The sequence below is a fragment of the Trematosphaeria pertusa genome (assembly GCF_010094035.1).
Source record: "Trematosphaeria pertusa strain CBS 122368 unplaced genomic scaffold BU26scaffold_16, whole genome shotgun sequence".
NCBI lineage: Eukaryota > Fungi > Ascomycota > Dothideomycetes > Pleosporales > Trematosphaeriaceae > Trematosphaeria > Trematosphaeria pertusa.
This window is the reverse complement of record NW_022987227.1, coordinates 822,965-840,160: the sequence shown is the minus strand read 5'-3', so window position 1 is coordinate 840,160 and position 17,196 is coordinate 822,965. Positions and strand designations below refer to the sequence as shown.

The 17,196-nt window shown below is 54.0% G+C and overlaps 6 protein-coding genes across 6 annotated transcripts; 2 read left to right on the top strand and 4 right to left on the bottom strand.

Moving 5' to 3' along the window:
* Positions 1-91: 91 nt before the first annotated feature.
* Positions 92-2,392, bottom strand: BU26DRAFT_523442 (uncharacterized protein). Its single transcript, XM_033830051.1, has 3 exons — positions 1,302-2,392; positions 805-1,254; positions 92-741 (listed from the first exon to the last, which is right to left on the bottom strand). The coding sequence occupies exons 1-3, from the start codon at positions 2,382-2,384 to the stop codon at positions 217-219; spliced, it is 2,058 nt and encodes a 685-aa protein (XP_033678898.1). The 5' UTR covers positions 2,385-2,392; the 3' UTR covers positions 92-216.
* A 1,344-nt stretch (positions 2,393-3,736) lies between these two features.
* BU26DRAFT_509658 (uncharacterized protein) lies at positions 3,737-5,855 on the top strand (the record flags this gene model as incomplete). Its single annotated transcript, XM_033827162.1, has 5 exons — positions 3,737-4,034; positions 4,083-4,169; positions 4,220-4,297; positions 4,347-4,583; positions 4,633-5,855. The coding sequence occupies 5 exons, from the start codon at positions 3,737-3,739 to the stop codon at positions 5,853-5,855; spliced, it is 1,923 nt and encodes a 640-aa protein (XP_033678897.1).
* Positions 5,856-6,801: 946 nt separating this feature from the next.
* BU26DRAFT_509657 (uncharacterized protein) lies at positions 6,802-8,406 on the top strand (the record flags this gene model as incomplete). Its single annotated transcript, XM_033827161.1, has 1 exon — positions 6,802-8,406. One exon carries the CDS (start codon positions 6,802-6,804, stop codon positions 8,404-8,406), a length of 1,605 nt encoding a protein of 534 aa, XP_033678896.1.
* A 1,459-nt stretch (positions 8,407-9,865) lies between these two features.
* BU26DRAFT_405693 (uncharacterized protein) lies at positions 9,866-11,299 on the bottom strand (the record flags this gene model as incomplete). The annotated part of the gene is made up of 1 exon (XM_033822856.1): positions 9,866-11,299. A coding segment is annotated over one exon (1,434 nt), but the record flags the coding sequence as incomplete, so codon positions are not given.
* Positions 11,300-11,901: 602 nt separating this feature from the next.
* Positions 11,902-13,910, bottom strand: BU26DRAFT_523440 (carboxypeptidase s). The gene has a single exon (XM_033830050.1). The coding sequence runs from the start codon at positions 13,892-13,894 to the stop codon at positions 12,149-12,151; it is 1,746 nt and encodes a 581-aa protein (XP_033678894.1). The 5' UTR covers positions 13,895-13,910; the 3' UTR covers positions 11,902-12,148.
* A 236-nt stretch (positions 13,911-14,146) lies between these two features.
* BU26DRAFT_534116 (uncharacterized protein) lies at positions 14,147-16,005 on the bottom strand (the record flags this gene model as incomplete). Its single annotated transcript, XM_033831200.1, has 3 exons — positions 14,147-15,173; positions 15,223-15,473; positions 15,523-16,005. 3 exons carry the CDS (start codon positions 16,003-16,005, stop codon positions 14,147-14,149), a joined length of 1,761 nt encoding a protein of 586 aa, XP_033678893.1.
* Positions 16,006-17,196: the final 1,191 nt, after the last annotated feature.

Below are 17,196 nucleotides of genomic sequence, written 5' to 3'. Positions count from 1 at the left end.
GGTGTGACAGAGGGCTGGAGGAGGCACGTGACTGCATGCCCTAGCAGCGCCTGGCACGCACATTTTTCAGATTGGAGGCTTTATGTCCTCGTTTATGAATAGAAAGATGGCATAAAATTGGGAGTCTAAAGGGAGTCGGCGTTACTAGAGCGAAAGTTTGGAAAAGGTTCCCTGAAAGTAAAAGCAGACAATGCCCCTCGAGTATTGTGAGGCATCTCACCTCATCTCCATGGCTCTATCAGACTTTAAGCTCGCGATAAACGTGGTCCAAAAAATGGAAAGCAAAGCCAGCATTACCATCAGAGGAACCGAGGCATCCTGTAAGTCGCCCTCATGTCCCCAAGAATACAGCCACATAAAGAAGAACCACACTAGCGGTGTAATACAAAGCACGTTATATGCTAGTATCCGCCAGAAGTGGATCTCGTGGCGGGCAAACAGGCCCCAAAAAGGCTCCCGCAACTCACTGCGTTCGTCCAATCGCACCCGTCTCTTAGGAAGTACATCCAGTACCTCCCGATTGTGAGCCTTCTTCCTAAGCATTGCGCATTGACAGTTCCTATAACAGCGAAAGTGGAACACACTTGAAGTGCAAGAATAAAATCGCTTGTGGAACTCGTGCGGTGTAACGGGCGGCATCTCCAGCAATGGCTTTGGACAATAGTCGTATTCTGAGTTGTGCGGATCCGGGTACTGATCCTTCCTTTTGGGCGCTATTGAAAGCTCGTCGAACTTCTCGAACTAGGTGGGGACTAATCAGCGCATTTGGAGCCACAGGCCACATGCTTTCGGGGGTAGACCCACCTTGTAAAAGTCGCAATGATCAAAGCACCAGACGCTGAGATAACGGACGAAAAAGCCTCGGAGTCGGAAGTATTCGGACTTTAAGGTAGTGAAGAAACTGCTGCTGCTATCTCCACGCACATTAATCTGGGCGAGACGATAATCCCCGCCGGTTGGTACGACAAACAGGATCCAGCTATGGAGGTTTTGATCTACCAGGTCGGTATTGGCAATGGGAGACAGCACATCCTGAAGTTGCCATGATTGCTGATCGAAGTGCGGTACAGGTTGACTTGCTGATCCTGTAGTCGGTTGAATATGGCTTTGGGGTCCATGAAAGGCCAATGTTTGGACTGAGGATGTATTTGACCTTTGCCCACCTCCACCGGTTGAAGCCAAGTGAATTCCTAGTTGATTTAAAGCGCCGGCTAAGGAGTCCGGAGCGTCTATCCATCTCTTCTCACCGCAGATCTATCGGTTCGGTTATTAAACCATCAGTATCGGTTCGTTTCACTTACACAGGTCCATCTGATCCGCATTTCATCTTTTCCAGTGGGGCGCCATGCCGGACTCAGTGGCCACCAGTTCCACTTCTCTCTAGTCAAATCTTCAACCCTTATCTTGAGAGCATTCACATGTCCTCCCCGATGTTCACGTGAGATCGATATAAGAGATGGATCGACGTCCCTGAGTTCGGTAGCCAAGGTCCTGGCTGCCGTGACCCACGTCTGCTGGGCGGGGTCTGAGGTGTCCTTTTTGGGGCGCTCAATGAAGTCCAGAAGCATTGACCTTAAGGTTGGATGCACAAAGCTCTCCAGATTCTTGCACAAAGCCGTGAATGCGGAGCTCTGGGTGATGAAACCTCTCACTCTGGATAGTTGATTTCTCTCATCTTCACCGACGGGCTGATCCTCCTCATCATCGGTCTCATCCTCCGAGCTGCTCCCATAGATCTGCATGTCATCCCGTAAAGGCGACAGTTGGATCTTGGCCGGTTGAGATCGCTTTTCTTTCTCATTGCGGAGGGGCGATTCGTCTTCTGCTCGCTTGCGAATGAGGGAAGATACGGCTCTTGAGGAAATGGCGACAAGTTTGGAAGCACGGCGTTGTTCCAGATCCTTAGCTTCATCTCGCAGGGAGGATGCCATTCGCTTGAGAAGGCGTCGGAACTTTCGCTCGAGTTGATCTGCGCTCACTCTGTTGCCCTCGAGAGCTCGGATGAACAGGTTATGCACCGATTGATTACCCCATAGCAGGGTTACCAACTCTTGCAAAACCATATCATTCGCTTCACCCGGTGGAAGAGAGGTTGCTGTGGTGATACTACCCGCTTCGGACCAGATCGACTCATCATTTATGAAGTAGTCGCCATTTTCGGGATCTTCTATTCCTTCAGCTCCTCTAGCACCTCCCGATGATAGAGACTCTCTTTGCCGCTGCTGCCTGTTGTTATCAGATGAATACCCACCACTACCACCACCATGGCCATAGCCATCATCACGATAGCTTCCACAGGCAGGGCAGAAATCGGGCGTTAGTTGCGAGTTGCAAGTGCCACAAGTAGCGCATGTCCAGCTACCCTCCGCGGGGGCAGCACCCATGGCGCATGCTGCGATTGTATTAGCCCATGTGCGTGCCTTGTGAATTCCTTCCCACTTGCTAGCTTTCCAAGGTCCTGGAAAATACAATTGATAAAGAGGGGCACTGAGGAATTGAGGGGCTTCGAAGTACGTAGCAAGCTAAACGACTTTAGCAATTGCTCCTTCCTGGCTCGTTGTGGAAGGCTGACGAGGTAAGCAGGAAGAACGCAGCAGGGCCTTTAAATATGTCCTCATTTAGTGGGGCGCATCCTAGTTGAAGATGATAAGCATTGGTGGCGCAAGGCTGAAATTCAACATGCGCCTCTCATGCTCGTACAAGGCTGACTTGGCTGTAAGCCATCAGGCAAACACCAGCCCTCTTAACGCGGGTCATTGTCAGCTCGATTACACAAAAAAAATCTCTTGAAATCTCTTTTGGTTCCTATTACCGTAGCCTTTTTCGGCCACCTGCCTCTAACATAACCATGTTGTCGTCTCTTACGTCCCCTAAAGCTAGTGCATCTGCGCTTCTTCACGACCACGTAAGTCAATATTTTTTAGGTGCCCGTAAAAGGAGTACTGTTAACTTCACAATGCAAGCTTTTTGTCGTATATTTGGGAAGTGATGCTTTTATGGTGTTGCTTACAACTTCTGGATCTCTCGGACCATCTAATGCTTGCAGGAATTTCCCAGAGACTTAGCTGTGGATTTACCTTCATCTACTTAATTACAAGCATGATTCTCCTCTCTGCTGGCCAGCTTCGTCCAAAATTCCTGCACCCTCTCCACCTGCTGCTCAGCACGACTATTGATCGCAAGAAGGCTCGCTCGGGTTCGTTCGTATGGATTCCGAGGCCCTTTATCTCAGCTTCGCGTCTCGTGGATTTTCTGTATGGTGTGGTGCGGTTGAGGTATCTGCTCACCATGCGCCGAACCACCTATCCCCTCTTGTGTCTTAGACACAATCTCATTCGGATAAAACAAACACATAATATGACATTTAAATACACCAATACAGCTCCAGTTGCGTGTGTTCGTGCACTCGATAGGAGGACAAGCCTATATGCGTGGTTTGTCATTCATTCTTATTAGCGTCAGTGAACGTAAACTTCCAGTGATCTCAGCTCTGGACACTGGCGTGGTGAAAGAACGACGAAATTTGATTCCCAACCAACGCTGCCTGAGAGTCCCTGCCATGACGTACTCCACAACCAGCGCACTGTCGCTCCAACTTCTCGAGCTCGCCGCACCTCACGGTCTTCACCTGCGCCCAACTCGCACCCCTCTACCCAATCTAGGCTTTTAATCTTCACAAACATACTCAGACTATCAACCAAATCGCCCACATTGACCTAGACTTCCGATCGCAACAATGGCGGTCGTCGAAGCGCGCGCTCAGGGACCATTCCAGTTCCCGCGACCCTCTCTCGCATCCTTCGCCTCTACCGTAACGACCTTCGCATACGTGAGCGGCTCTAATGGCACGCGAAACATCCTCAAGTCTTTGTCCACGACACCCGAGAAGTATCTCCGCAATGCTATCAATCCGCCAGGCATTCGACGTTCCTTATTCCGAGCGCTATGGACGAGGAGCATGACAAGGGCGGTGCCCGGAATGGGAAATAGCGACGGTGTGAAGCTGGTGGATATTGACCTCAAGAAGGAGGATGGTGAGTACTTCGCTTGTCCTGCAAACAGCACTGGCTGACGTAGCGTAGAGCTGGATGATGTGCTGGCGAAGACGCAAACACTCCGCTCTCGACCAAACCGCCTACAGAAGGAATGGGAGACGCTGAGGAACATCAGTAAGTAGAAAATGCTTCAAACTCAAGGCGGGCCTACTAACCGGACATAGATATATCTGGCGCTCTCGAGAAGACATTGCTCATCCGCTGCACACCAAACTTACTAGAAGACACACTGGCTAAAGAAGGTGAGCACGTCAGACCTTTGTATACAGCAGACTGACTGACGGATGCTAGAACTGGACGGTTACCTAGTTGATACGTTGTGGTACCGCGCCACACCCTTTACCCAACTCCACCTGGGCCTTATCATTGAGGTTGAACCGCACGCCATCCCGCAAGTACGCTCCAATCTCGTGCGCTCCACGATCTTCCCAAAGCATTGGCTGCCATCTAGTGTTGCCAAAATTGCGGAGGAGTTACAGGCAGCGCGATGGATCAAGGAGATCGCCCAGCTCTTCCCCGGCATCGAAGGTAAGCATGCTTCCGCGACAGGCTCCTGCTCGTGCTAACTGGCTCCTAGATAATGGCGTTCGTCCACCGCATACATCGCGCGCAATCACCCACGAGCCGACATTCATCAATATCCGCCGCGGCGGCTTCTCCCTGAACCTCGACCTCTCCTCGCTAACCCCTCGTCGGGATGAACGCTCCGCCGAGGAGATGCTCGTCTACAAGATCATCGAAGACCCGGACTTCTCGCTCATGGCTCGCTGGAAGCCCGGTCACGCTGCATGGAGCGGCGGCTACGTGCGAGAGGATATCGACCTTCCGGAGGGCACTGACTTCTTTGCACAGAAGTTCTTCGCCGAAAAGCTGCGCTTTGAAGCTGCAAAGAATGGCGCTCTCCCGCCGCCTCCGCGGTTTAGATTCATGCAGCAGTCTGCTCTGCGAGACTTCGACAAGATGGCCAAGGCTGAAAATGAGGAAGCACACACCGGCGAGCGCGACCGCTTGCTGCGCTGCAAGATCGAGCACAACATTCCGGACGTTGCCACGACCGAGAAGGAAGAGAAGGCGCTGAGAAAGATCAAGCTGCAGACGCTGGAGGACGCCGGCATCCTCAGCTTCTCGAACGATGCCATCAAGACGTTGCTGAAGATCGAGATGGATGGGATCCTAGCGAATGGCGACGACGCGGACTTCGATGGGAAGCTGATCTCTGATATCGTCAGCGTCTACAGTGGCGACATCGACGAGGAGTACTGGAACTTGCCGTCGACTATGGAGGTCCTGATGAACAACAAGCACCAGGAAGCTATCGAGAAGTGGATCCCCTCACCGTCAGCGACGATGCACCAAGATTTGGGCCACGGCCATGAGCTTGAAGAGACCGAGGAGACTTTCGACGAGATCTACGAAGAGTTCCTGAGAAAAGAAGAAAACCTCGGAGAGGGAGAGATGATGTTCAGCAACCTCCACAAGCTTGGCCAGCCGGGATTCGATGCTGAGGATGATGAGATTCCGGAACGAGAACCAGGTTTCTACAGCAACATCTTGTCGGATATGTCGAGCTTCACGAGCAGTTCCGCCTCTGACGAGGATGAGACCGATGATATCGAAGAGGATGAGAATAGCGACGTGAAGCACGATACTCCTCCATCTTCTACGACTAAGGCTAATAGCGAGGATGGACAGACGACTGACGAAGATCTCCTCTGCGTTGATACATCCTGTGGTGCCTTCGAAGAGAACGGTCACGAACACAAGAGCGGGCCGCGCCGGGACTCTGGATACAAGGGTTGAGGGAAGTAAGGCTACTTTGGCACAACGACTGTGACGCGGATCCTACACAACCCCCCACGACATATGGCACCCACACCAGAAAGGGGTGCTAGGCAGGTTGTGGATGTGGAGTTCACTGCGTTGCCCGGCAGACGAAGACCGTTCCTGGAATGCCGTGGGAAGGACCTGAGAAGTTCCTTTATACTTTCCAGGGAAAAGCCTGCTACCGGGTGGGCATGTTTATATGCGCTTGCGGACGATTTGGATACGTGATTGCGGCAATGAATCTTTTGGGAAATGAGGTTGGACCGCCTTGACCAGACCACGATAGCAGTTACACAATATAAAGAGCGCCAATGTTAGCAAGCTCTACATTTCTTGCACATCACAAGTGTGCGGTTCATAAACAAAGGGGAAGTCATCTCGTAGTGAATGTCATAATCACGTGAGCGTCAACCCTTTTGGTGCTATAGAACTCTGGTCATTTACGCATATAAGGATGCCCGTACTTACTACCAATTGGGATTCTTAAAGCACGTGCACTTGGTGTTAGTAAGTCTTGCGCAGCATGCGATCTTTATTGTTCGGATACGTCAGCTTTAAGAAGAGAGAATAAAATAGTTGCCAGACAGCGAGGAAACCTCATGCAAAATATAATGAAAGAAATTAGAAACGTGGATCGCGGAGTCAGTCTGAAGAAAGCGTTCCTCGTTCGAAAGATATCATTCACCCTATTCCGTTGTTCGCGTCCAACCGCATCACAACGTCATGCCCATTTCCCGAGCAACCACAGCTCTTGAACCACACCTGCCCCACCTAAAGATCTCGCGCCTTTCCGCTGAGCTCTTGCTCTTGTCTCAGCCTCTGTCTTTCGCATCAGCTCCCACGCGCGAGTCAACCCCCAAACCACAATCGCGCACCAAAGCTACCATCGATACATTGAGCCTCCCCAGCATAATCCTGCACCATGCCGCGCCTCCAGCTTCCTAGCAGCTTTGGAGGCTCACGCACTGCACGCATTGTAGCCCTCGCTGCCGTTGGCACCGTCTCGACCTACGCTCTCGTCAAGATTGCGAAGCATCTCAGCCGCTCCAATAGCCCTCTCGCATCCAGCCTCAAGTTCGGCCTCCGCCGCCCCCACTATACGCTCGACTCCAAAGACCGCCTCTACCTCGCCGACGTCGCTAATGGCAAGGACCGTCGATCCCGCGCACCTCGACAACAGAAGTCGCTGCCTTGGTATGGCCAAGGCATGGATGCGGAGTACGACATTGATCTCTGGGGTGTTAAAGAGCACGGTGTAGCGGTGACGACATACCTGAATGCGCTGTTTTATCTCGCGATCCCGCGATCAATGGGCGCCCCTGGCCAGCTATCCTTCGATACAGCGCCGACTGCCGCTGTCGACAGCAATATCCCCGACAAGACCGTATACTCTTTGGCCGCATTGAAGCGGCTCGCCATCCGCCACCTACAGCACCGTACTCCACGCACCCATCAACTTCTGCTCGGGTGGTACATCGAGGAGCCTCCCACTTTCGATTGGCAGAAGCTTAACTTCGTAATCGACCTCCACATCGGCATGAAGTTCAACATCGTTCCCCGCGGGTTCCTCGACGCCGTTATCTACAACCTTAGGGACATCGCACCCCGCGAGCCCCACGAAGAAACTCCGTGGTATTCTCGCTACTACCTCCCGCGCGACCTTGGCATAACTCCATGCAGCGATAGCGCACTGAAGGAGTTAGAAGCAGAATATGGACCCCTGCCTACGCAGATCGACTGGCATCCTGTGCCCATCCCTGGCCTTGCTGCTCGTAGCTCGGAGAACAAGCTCACCATGGCGGCCTACGGTCGCGGGCAGGCATCTATGGCCGCTCTGGTACGTGAGCGCGTTGAGAAAGGAGAATCGTATCATTCGGACGGCTTTGTCGATATCGAAGAAGGCGACGATTACTTTTCGTATCATATCTTCCAGGCCACCGTCTGTGAGAAATTGCGGAAAGAAGTGGAAGCGTTCGAGCAGAAGCAACTGCAACTACAACTACAGCAGCAATCCCGGGCTGAGCAACAACCCAGCAACTCCTCATCTTCCAAATCAAGTCAGAACCGCTCGCGCCCGTCCTCCAAACCGTCCTCAGGCTCATCCCAGAGCGAACAAGAGCCCCCAACAACCGCCTTCGACAAGCAAGAACCTCACCGGGCCACCGCCCAGGAGTTCCACGCCGCCAAAGCACTCTACCACGCCCACGCGAATCCCAACCATCCCCCACGTCCACCTCCGGGCTTCACTCCCTCGCAGCCACACAATCATGTTAGCACTGCGCCCTCCACACCTCCAGGCTTCCCCAGCCGCGCGCGAGGCGCAAACAAGATCCTATTCGTCCCTGGCCTCTACCTGCACGAGGATCTGGAAGAGGACTTGAAGAAGGGTAGCAAGGCACGACCGCTGACGCTGCAGCGGTATAGGCTGCTAGACCGGGGTGGATACTTCCAGAAAGCGACGAAACCATCGCTCGAAACGCGAATTCGGAGACGACTTCAGGCTCGGGTAGTTACCTACCGGCGCTAGAGTCTAGGAAACGCTACCATCCAGCCTCGGCTTCGTGCTCTAGTCCCGCTAGATGTGATCTGGCGGTCTCCTTATTTTCCTATTGGGTTATCAAGTGGACTATATCATCCAAGTCCATTCCTTCCTGCTCCTTACATCATATCATATCCGCATACTGGCCTCACTCGCAGTGCCATTCCATACATTTCCCCTCACGCATAGACAACGAGCGATTGCGGTAAATCGCTTCACGGCAGACTTCACGGCACGATACATACCCCTTTTGCTTTACTTTCCCTATTCCATCCCACTATTCTACAAGGCATGCATAGCCAGCAAGCGAGAAGTTTTTCGGAAGGACAGGTTTCCCGATCCATTTAGGTTATCGTCGGCGGTATACTTAGCGGGACGTAGATTATCCGTATCATCTACAGAATCCGCATTAGGAGCGAGACAAGCCGCTCTAGTGCTCCAGAAAGAGTGTCAGAGACTATGGGTGAACTGTATGTATAGGGAGTCTAGCTACAGGAAGCTACACGATAGAGGCGACCGGGCACCTACCTGCCAATGCGGATGACTCAGGGTCACGTGATAAACAGCCTTCCAAGGTTCTTTTCGGTTTTTTCCTATACGATAGATAGATTGCTAGTATTTCAGAAATGAAAAATCTTGAAACGGTTCGATGATGCAGTTGACATGTCATGGCTTTTTTTTCTCAACGCGTATAACTAAGTTTCCCACAAATCGTGCTTCCGAACTGTCATGCGCGGCACATCGAACCCTCCCAATGCAACGCCCTCGCTACTGTCATTGTTATTGGAGTAGCTGATCAACGTAGTGATGCGCGGGTGGGTGGGTGGTGGCGTAGTATGTATCCCTTTCGCAGCTTGTGGCTAGGGGGAGAGGGAGGGATCCGGTATAGTCGTGCGGTGCGGGGGTGGTGGTGGAATCCGCATGGGGTTATTCGTTGGGTGCAGAGCGCCGTAAGAGAGGGTGCAGGAACCGGTTGGAAGGGGAGGGCGAGGTAGAGAGTGAGAGAGGAGGTACGTTCCGATCGGGGAGGCGGTGCGTTGATAGGGAAGAGAAGGAAGTGCGCGGCGCTGAGAGCGAGGGGTCGTGGACGGACTGGGTAGGTAAAGCAGTGCAAACTGGTATTGGGAGACTCGGGGTACGGGACGGTTGACGGACGAAGGGGTGTGGAAAGCGAGTTTGAAAAGCACCAGGACCGTGGATGTGGAGAGGAGAGGGTGGAGCTAGCGGGGTCGATTTAGCTGTAGGGTGATGGTGAAGAGGAAGATAGATGAATCAATAGAATGGGAGGTATGGTACAAGACGAAACGAGATGCTGATGCCGACCCACCCACACATTGGGAAGTGATATAATTAAAGAGATAGACAGTGACGATGGCGTCGACGCACGCCGAAGGGTAGGTAAATCGCTGCGACTCGTCACTTAGTATGTTCGTCTTTATTTCGCATCCTGCGCCTTCTTCTCATCTTCTTCCTTCCTCCACTCCAGTATCTTATCATCCCGCTCCTGAACCTGCTCCGCATCCGCATTCTTCCGCGACACCCATCGCACCAGGTCATCGACATCCTCATGCGTGAGACCCCTCTCAAGCTTCCCCCTCTCCTTCGCCTGCGGAACTTCCTTCTTGAGGCTGCTGCCGTTGTTGTCAGTCCGATTGTTCGTTGGGGGGTGCTCCTCTATCGTGGGCATTGCTCGTTCGGCCGGGATATCAGATTCGTCACCGCTGGTGTCGTCTTCGCGCTTCGCCCAGCGCACCATTTCCGCGGTGTCGGAGTCGTCTGATGAGCTGGATAGGCTTGCGCCGCTCGCTCGCTTTGCGCGCACCGGACCTGCTTCGGGGCCTTCTCTGCGGGATATCCAACGTACGATGTCGTCGACGTCCTGGTCTTGTATGGACTCTCTTCGCTGGGACGGGTCCTCGGTTTCTGAATCCGATTCCGTGGAGACATCACTGCAACCTGAAGGCGCCACTTCCTCCGCCTTCTTGTCACCTGGTGCAGACCGCCGACTAACCCACCGCACGAGATCATCGACATCCGAATGGCCCAGGCTTTCATGCCCACTGTCTTCTTTGAGCTCTTCCTCCACCCTCGATCTTGTTGCTGGGGATTTTCGTGCTTCGCCGTCGCTCGGCGGATCCCGTCTGCTGACCCAGCGCATCAGGTCCTCGATATCCGAATGATTGATCTCTTCCTCGTCCTCAGCGCGGCTCCCTCTCGAGGTCGGCCTTTGATCCTCCTCCCCTTCCGAGCTCGCGGTCGACTCGTTCCCATCACCTTCCGGATTCTCTTTCACCTGCTGTAACGTCGGCGCTTCCTTACTCGTCATGCGCTTTAGCCTGGCGCCCATCCGATGCGCAAACCCCTCCCTGTTGGGCGACTTCGCCGGCGACTCCGGCGTCTTCGGTCGCTGTAGGCCTCTCCTCCCGTCATGTTCCGCCTTCCACTTGTCCTCTGCTTCGCGGTGAGCTTTCATGTCCTCCTCGATCTTTGAAGAAAAGAGGACGCTCCTCAGGGAATGAAAGCGCGCCATATGGGGATGTCTGTGCCGCGAGGTGCCGGCGCCCAATGACGGCGAAGGCGGCGGCGCAAGGCGGACGTGCTTATTCGACGGCTGCTCGAGCGGGGCATCTGGCTGCTGTCTAATCGGCTGACAGACGTCGCAACCCTTGTCTCGAGATGCGGCGTCTTCTTCTTCGGAGTGGCTGCCCTCTTCCTCGGTGCTCGACTGCTCTTCGAGCTCCTTGTCCTCCAGGATGCGCGTAACCTGCGGTGACAGCAGGCCCATCTTTTCCACTGCTTCGGTGTCAGGCACGTGGGTGAGCTCTGAAGCTGCCCCGGCTTTTGAAGAAGACGCGGGTGGCAGGTCGAAATATGACGCTTGGGATGCCATTTTCACTGGGTTCGTATCGTCAGGGATATAGCAAATGGCAAGGACAAGGCCCTAGAAAGAGTCGTACGTGAGAAGAACGCGCGGTGGTGTACATGCGTGCGGGCGAGGCAGTGCTCTTGGAGTTTCTTGAGCACCTGGGCACGCGGGCCTGGTTGGTTTGGCAGGCGACGCCGGCCATGAAAGGCGGGGCCACGGTCCGTGCTGTGCGGTGACGTCGGGCATGCTGATTGGCCAAGAGGCTGATTCAGCCCGCTTACAGTGCACCACGATCTGCAGCCTCTTCGGCGACATCATGACTGTCGAGGGCACTTATGCAAGCCCTGCAAGCGGTGTAGACTCCAGGGCTGTTGACAAAGCGTTGCAATGTTCGATGAGCTGATTTCGATATTGACGGTCTGAACGGGCCGGAGATGGGCGCTAGCAACAAACTCTCAACCTGCGAGACTCAAAACCACAGAACCTCGCAGACGTGATAACAGAGAGTGAGTACGTTTTAAAGGCCTCCGATCAATTCCAGCAGAGTTAACAAGCAGCCCATGAACCTTTCGAAAAGTCTCGAGACTTCCAAGGTTGGGATATATCGAATCACGTGACCCTGTTCAATCACGAGATCCCCTCGATCCTTTGTTCTGACAGAAAGAGCCTGAACTATCGAACATAAAACCCTACTAGGCCTCAGAGCTAGCGGATTGATTGGTTCTTCTGGTGATAGCGGACCGGGAGATACGTCTTAGAATCCCAATTGAGACCCTCGTCGGACCAGATCGAAAGCGTTTCTTGATGACCTACACGCCATTGCTCCAACTCCACCCCCTAATTACGCGTTCCTCACTTGTTCCCTCAAAAGTCAGCCTCATCCATATTCCTCACAAACCCCCACATCCACCTCACGGTATCCACATGCGCCCGCACGCCTACCCTCTCATCCACCGTATGAATATTTCCCAGGCCCTTCTGCTGCTTATCCCAGCCCGGTCCATACCGAAAAATGTGCTCGCTCACGCCCCAATAATACCGCGTATCGGTGTTGCCCGTCATGATGCCCGGTGCGACTAACAGCTCTTTGCCGTACAGGGCGCGTGTGGTCCCGGAAAGAACGGAGAAGGGGGAGGCTTTCTTTGCGTTGCGGTTGGTTGTGGTGGGCGTGATGGGGGCGGGCTCGAGGAGCGTGTCGCGTGCGCTGAGAGTGATGGAATTCGGGCTCTCGGTGCCGTTGAAAGGGGTTAGTGTGAGGTTGTACCTGGAAGCTATTTGCGCGGCGAGGGAGGCGATGTGCGACATTATTTCTTTTGTGCTGGAGCCGATGTTGATGCGGTGGTTGACTGTGAAGTGCGTGCGCTCCGGTAGCGCGTTGGTTTTGATGCCGCCGGAGATGATGTCGACGGCTACGGAAGTAGTGAAGAGGTATTTGACCTCTGGGCCGGCTTTTGCTGCTTCGACGGCGAGGTGGTCTTTGCAGTGGGACTTCTTGCAGGTCCCTGACGACTGTTGGCTTCGCTTGTGGAGGAGGTGCTTGAGCTTGGAGGGGAAGTTTGCTGCGTGCTCAGCGCCGCAGTAGAGGAGTTCGAGATACGGGTTCTCTTCGTCCAGCAGCGGCTCGTACGGATTCGCCTCGATGAGCGTGATAAGTTCGCTCGCGACTCCAATCCCATTGTGCTTCGGCGGGATACTCGAGTGCCCGCCCGGCATGCGCACCACGATATCGACGTCGACGGCGCCCTTCTCAGCGACGCCTGGGATTGCCCAATCCATGCCCCAGCTCTCCACGTTGACGGCGCCCTCGTCTACGATGACCGCGACGCCGTTATGCCCGTATCTCTTCTGCAGGAACGGCGCGAGATGATTCGCCCCCTCCTGCCCTGAAATCTCCTCGTCGAAACCGAAGCTTAGAACCAGCGTGCGGCGAGGAGAGAAGCCAGCTTCGATAAGCGCCTCCACAGCTTCTAGAATCCCAATGAGCTGGTTCTTACAATCACTCGCACCCCGTCCCCACACAAACGTGCCATCATAATACCCCGAGAACGGCGGATGCGTCCACTGGCTCACAGTACTATCCGGTACAGGCACAACATCCTGATGTGCCATAAGCAGCGTGGGCTTCAAAGACGGATCAGAGCCCGGCCACGTATACAGCAGCGCATGGGTATTAATCTTCTCAAGCTGCAGCGTATTGTGCACGAGAGGGAAAGTCTTCGACAGGTAGTCTGCGAAGGAGTAGAAAATGTCCCAACGCGGATCCACGCCGACGTCGCTGAGGTCGTCGAACGACTGCGTAGGGACGCGAACAGCGCCCGCGAGACGCTCAATGGATTTGTTGCGAAACTCGTCTGATTGGAGATAGTCTTCCATGGAATCTAACTCTTGCGTAGACTTTGATGGGTGTAACGGTTCGACTTGTGGACATCTTGGCTCTGTGTTGATGGGAGGCTTGGAGAACAGAAGTTGTGCGCGGTCGATGAAGTAATTGTGTAGGAGGTACCATATCGCTAATAAGAAGACGACGCCCCGAAGGGAAGGTCGGTATGTTGAAACATTACGAGGTCGTGGAAGCTCAGCGAGCGTCTGCTTTCCCCAATTCTTAGCCATCGTGGGTGCAGTTTGGGAGGTTGAAGTGGGATGAAAAGCGGAGTTAAGTGCGCCGGGGATAACAACGGGAGGCCAACCTCACTAGGCCCTTCTCGGAAGGTGCACAGGAACACAATACCTAGGTAGAGATCGGCCAATTTCAAAACAGAGCCGAAGAAAACGAATTCGATTATTAAATGGTAAGGGTTACGTCTGCCCACAGGAGTTAAGACACTCGTAAAATCTATGGCGACTCAAGACCGGAAAGACTGCTCAAGCCGAGCAGAGAACGCGCCTCGTCCACCAATTCGCTTGCTGCCCCTCACCGCTCCGCTCCCTCTCCTTCTCGCACGTCCCGCAGCCGGCGTTGACGAACTTGGGCCACGTATTGGTGAGGACGAGATACTTGATCTCGCGCTCAGCGGCGTCGAACACTGTCTCGGTAAATGCCTCTGGTACCGCAATATCTGCGATCGCATCTTGCCTCCCCAGCTCCGTCATTCGTGATACCGACCTCAAGTTTGCGCGCCCGAGAGTGTCGAGATTGATGCCTGATTTCAAATCGGTAGTGGAAGCAGAGTCTGGCGGCAGGCAATCGAAAGGCGTAACCGAATCGGATGAAGACATGGAGTGATTTCGCATGAGCATAGTGGCCGTGGTTTCGAAGATCTGGTGCAGATTCTTCATCTCCCTGGAAGAGATATTGATTGGGAATTCGGAGAACTCGAGAGAAACAAAATGAGCGTATATGCGGACCGCGGCGACGAATTGACTATGACGGTGTTGTGCTGTTGAGGATGCTGGCGAAAGCCACGCTTTCCGCCAATCCATAACGTGCGTCAGGAAGCTAACATTCTCGCCCGAGAAGTCTTTCAGGGCTGCAAATTGAAGTAGCGGAGCGGGATTGGCGCGGAGAGCGTTTTCGAGAGCAACCATGGTGAACATGTCGGATTTCTGCGAGTCGAAGGAGGATTTGCCGATGGGGCTTAGCTCGCCTGATTTGAAGGTAGTCATACCTGAGTAGGCACCGCTCTCGAGGGACAACGTTTTCTCAGGCTCGGCTACGGTGGAGTCTGAGTCGATGTTGAGTTGCTGACGCTTCTCCCAGGAAGCGATAGCGTCAAGAGTCTCTTGACGCAGCGTTTGGGTTTTGAAGACTTGGAAGATAGGAAAAGCGATGGTGATGACTTCCATCAGAAAGATCGAGACTGCGAACCAGCAAGGAGGGACGAAGTAGGCGTTGACCGGTGCCATTTGGGGTACATAAAGGCCTACAAGCCATAGAGGAGATGCGGGAAGACTGTGATCGTTAGGAAAACAAGTCCAGCGACACGGCAAATGTGACTTACCCGGCGAGGCAGCAGCAGATTGTCTGGATCCGCCAACCATGAACATCGCGAATGCCGCGAGACTTCCACAGCATGTACGGCGCATAGATCCAGGCCCAGAAGAACTGCCAAACGATCGAAAGCCACCACTCCCAACCCTTGCTGCACTTCATCCTCACTTCTGACGCCGTACCTTTGACGGTATAGTCAAAGATGCCGTAGCTGGGATGGAACTTCTTTGAACCGAAGAAGATGAAAAGAGTGAGGAGGAACTGTTGTGGTTAGCTCGGAAATTCTCTTAGAGGGGCCTTCCAAGCCTACCTGTACCACGAGGCCCACGGCGATGCACACCATCATCCGATCGATCCTATCCGCTCTCTCCACCCCACGGAAGATCCTCCTCCAACGGCTGTTGGCCAGACGCTCAGCTTGTTCTTGCTCCATGGGCGGATGATCGCTCAAAGAGCTCATGTGCGTATACTGCTTCTGTCGGCTTGCAATATGCAGGAATTGGCTATTGGCGGCATGGAACATGGCGATGCCAAAGGGGAGGTAAATGCTCATGATCCAAAACTCCGCTATACACGGAGCCACGGGCAGAAGGACATAGCCGATGATGCACAGAATACCGTACACGTGCAGAGAGACTACGCCGATGAAAAGGACGTGCAGTCGTCGGATCCGGAGGCATGGGAGTTCTCGGTGGATGTGAAGAAAGAGTATACCACCGGCCAGAGCAACGGTCCAGGCGATTGCAAGCCCAATATACGTCCAGCCAAGCCGATCGATGCCTGCTTGTGCCATCGTGGAGGATATAGTAGGGAGGACGTTGACGAGATAGGCCTGGCGGAGGCGTATGTGAGCAACACAAAGGAAGCGACGTCGTCATCGCCTTCGCGAGGGGCAGCACCCCTTATATTTGCGCAATCCACATGGCAGTGGAGAAGCTTGTGAGGTCGCGGCTGCGTAGTAGGGAGTTGTGTGATCTGAATGGACAGTGTTTCGAAGATCGTCCTTCCAGCCGCACCCTCGGTGATGTAGTTCCCGTGCTGGGCGAATCGCACTACATCATGTTGCGTGTGCGTCTTTTCGGCGGGAGATGCCCGCCAATGGGGTCCACCGGCGGCGGTGCCGGAGCTGTGGAACATCTACCGTAAGCGGCTAGCGGGATCTGCTTCCGATCTTGCTTTTGGGACCCAAAATCGAGGTCCCGTGTTCTGAGTGCACATCATGTCGATCCCCATCTCCAGGCGCCGCCAACCTCAGTTGCAGAATCATCTCCACCAGGAAAGCGGCAAAAAGAAGAGCGATGCCTGGACGCATGAAAAGATGGATCGCGTCTCCACAGCAGGCGGCCTGAAGGGTGCGAGCTTCACCCCGGAGTTTAGCCACGCCATCAAGCTCAACCGTCGATCGCGTTTGCACAACCACGGGACGGTATGGGTTCATTGGTTGTAGCGTGTGCCATCGAAGTGGTGGCGTGCAGCGTCCTGCTTCTCCTGTTGATCATCTTACGGTGCGAAAACCGGGCCACAGCTGAGAAGAAACTTTATGGACCAGAAAACCTGTCCGAAACATGGTTTGTGGTTCGCGGCGCCGAACGTCGGTCGTGTCTTGCCCAGTTCCTGGTGCGCGCCGTCTAAATGAGGGCTGCAGCGCCAAGCCCACGTGAAAGGGACATTGACAGCTCGGATCGCACCCAACAGACGCCCATGAGCCAGGCATGGTGAACGGGAGCACCCAAAGCGGTGGAAATGAAGTACCGTGCGCCGCCAGCTTGCTGGAATGCGAAGTTCTTCGGAATCCATTGCCGGCAATATTGCCAAGATGATGCGGATCGGAAAGGGCGAGTCAGTCACTGTGGCTGCACAGACCATGCCGAAACTCTATCCCCGCAGAGGTGATAAAGAGGGAAACTCGTGGGGTGGGAAAGGCTTTTGGCTGGTGTCGCTGATGTTTCTGTTACGGATGCGGTCGCAATATCGATTACTTATC

What these genes read in the sequence shown, in the direction of transcription:
- BU26DRAFT_523442 (XM_033830051.1), bottom strand. Translation starts at nt 2,384, where the DNA reads ATGGGTGCTGCCCCCGCGGAGGGTAGCTGGACATGCGCTACTTGTGGC. An exon ending in TGCGGATCAGATGGACCTGT is followed by an intron (nt 1,255 to 1,301) that starts GTAAGTGAAACG and finishes CCGAACCGATAG; the next exon opens with ATCTGCGGTGAGAAGAGATG. An exon ending in ATCATTGCGACTTTTACAAG is followed by an intron (nt 742 to 804) that starts GTGGGTCTACCC and finishes GTCCCCACCTAG; the next exon opens with TTCGAGAAGTTCGACGAGCT.
- BU26DRAFT_523440 (XM_033830050.1), bottom strand. Translation starts at nt 13,894, where the DNA reads ATGGCTAAGAATTGGGGAAAGCAGACGCTCGCTGAGCTTCCACGACCT.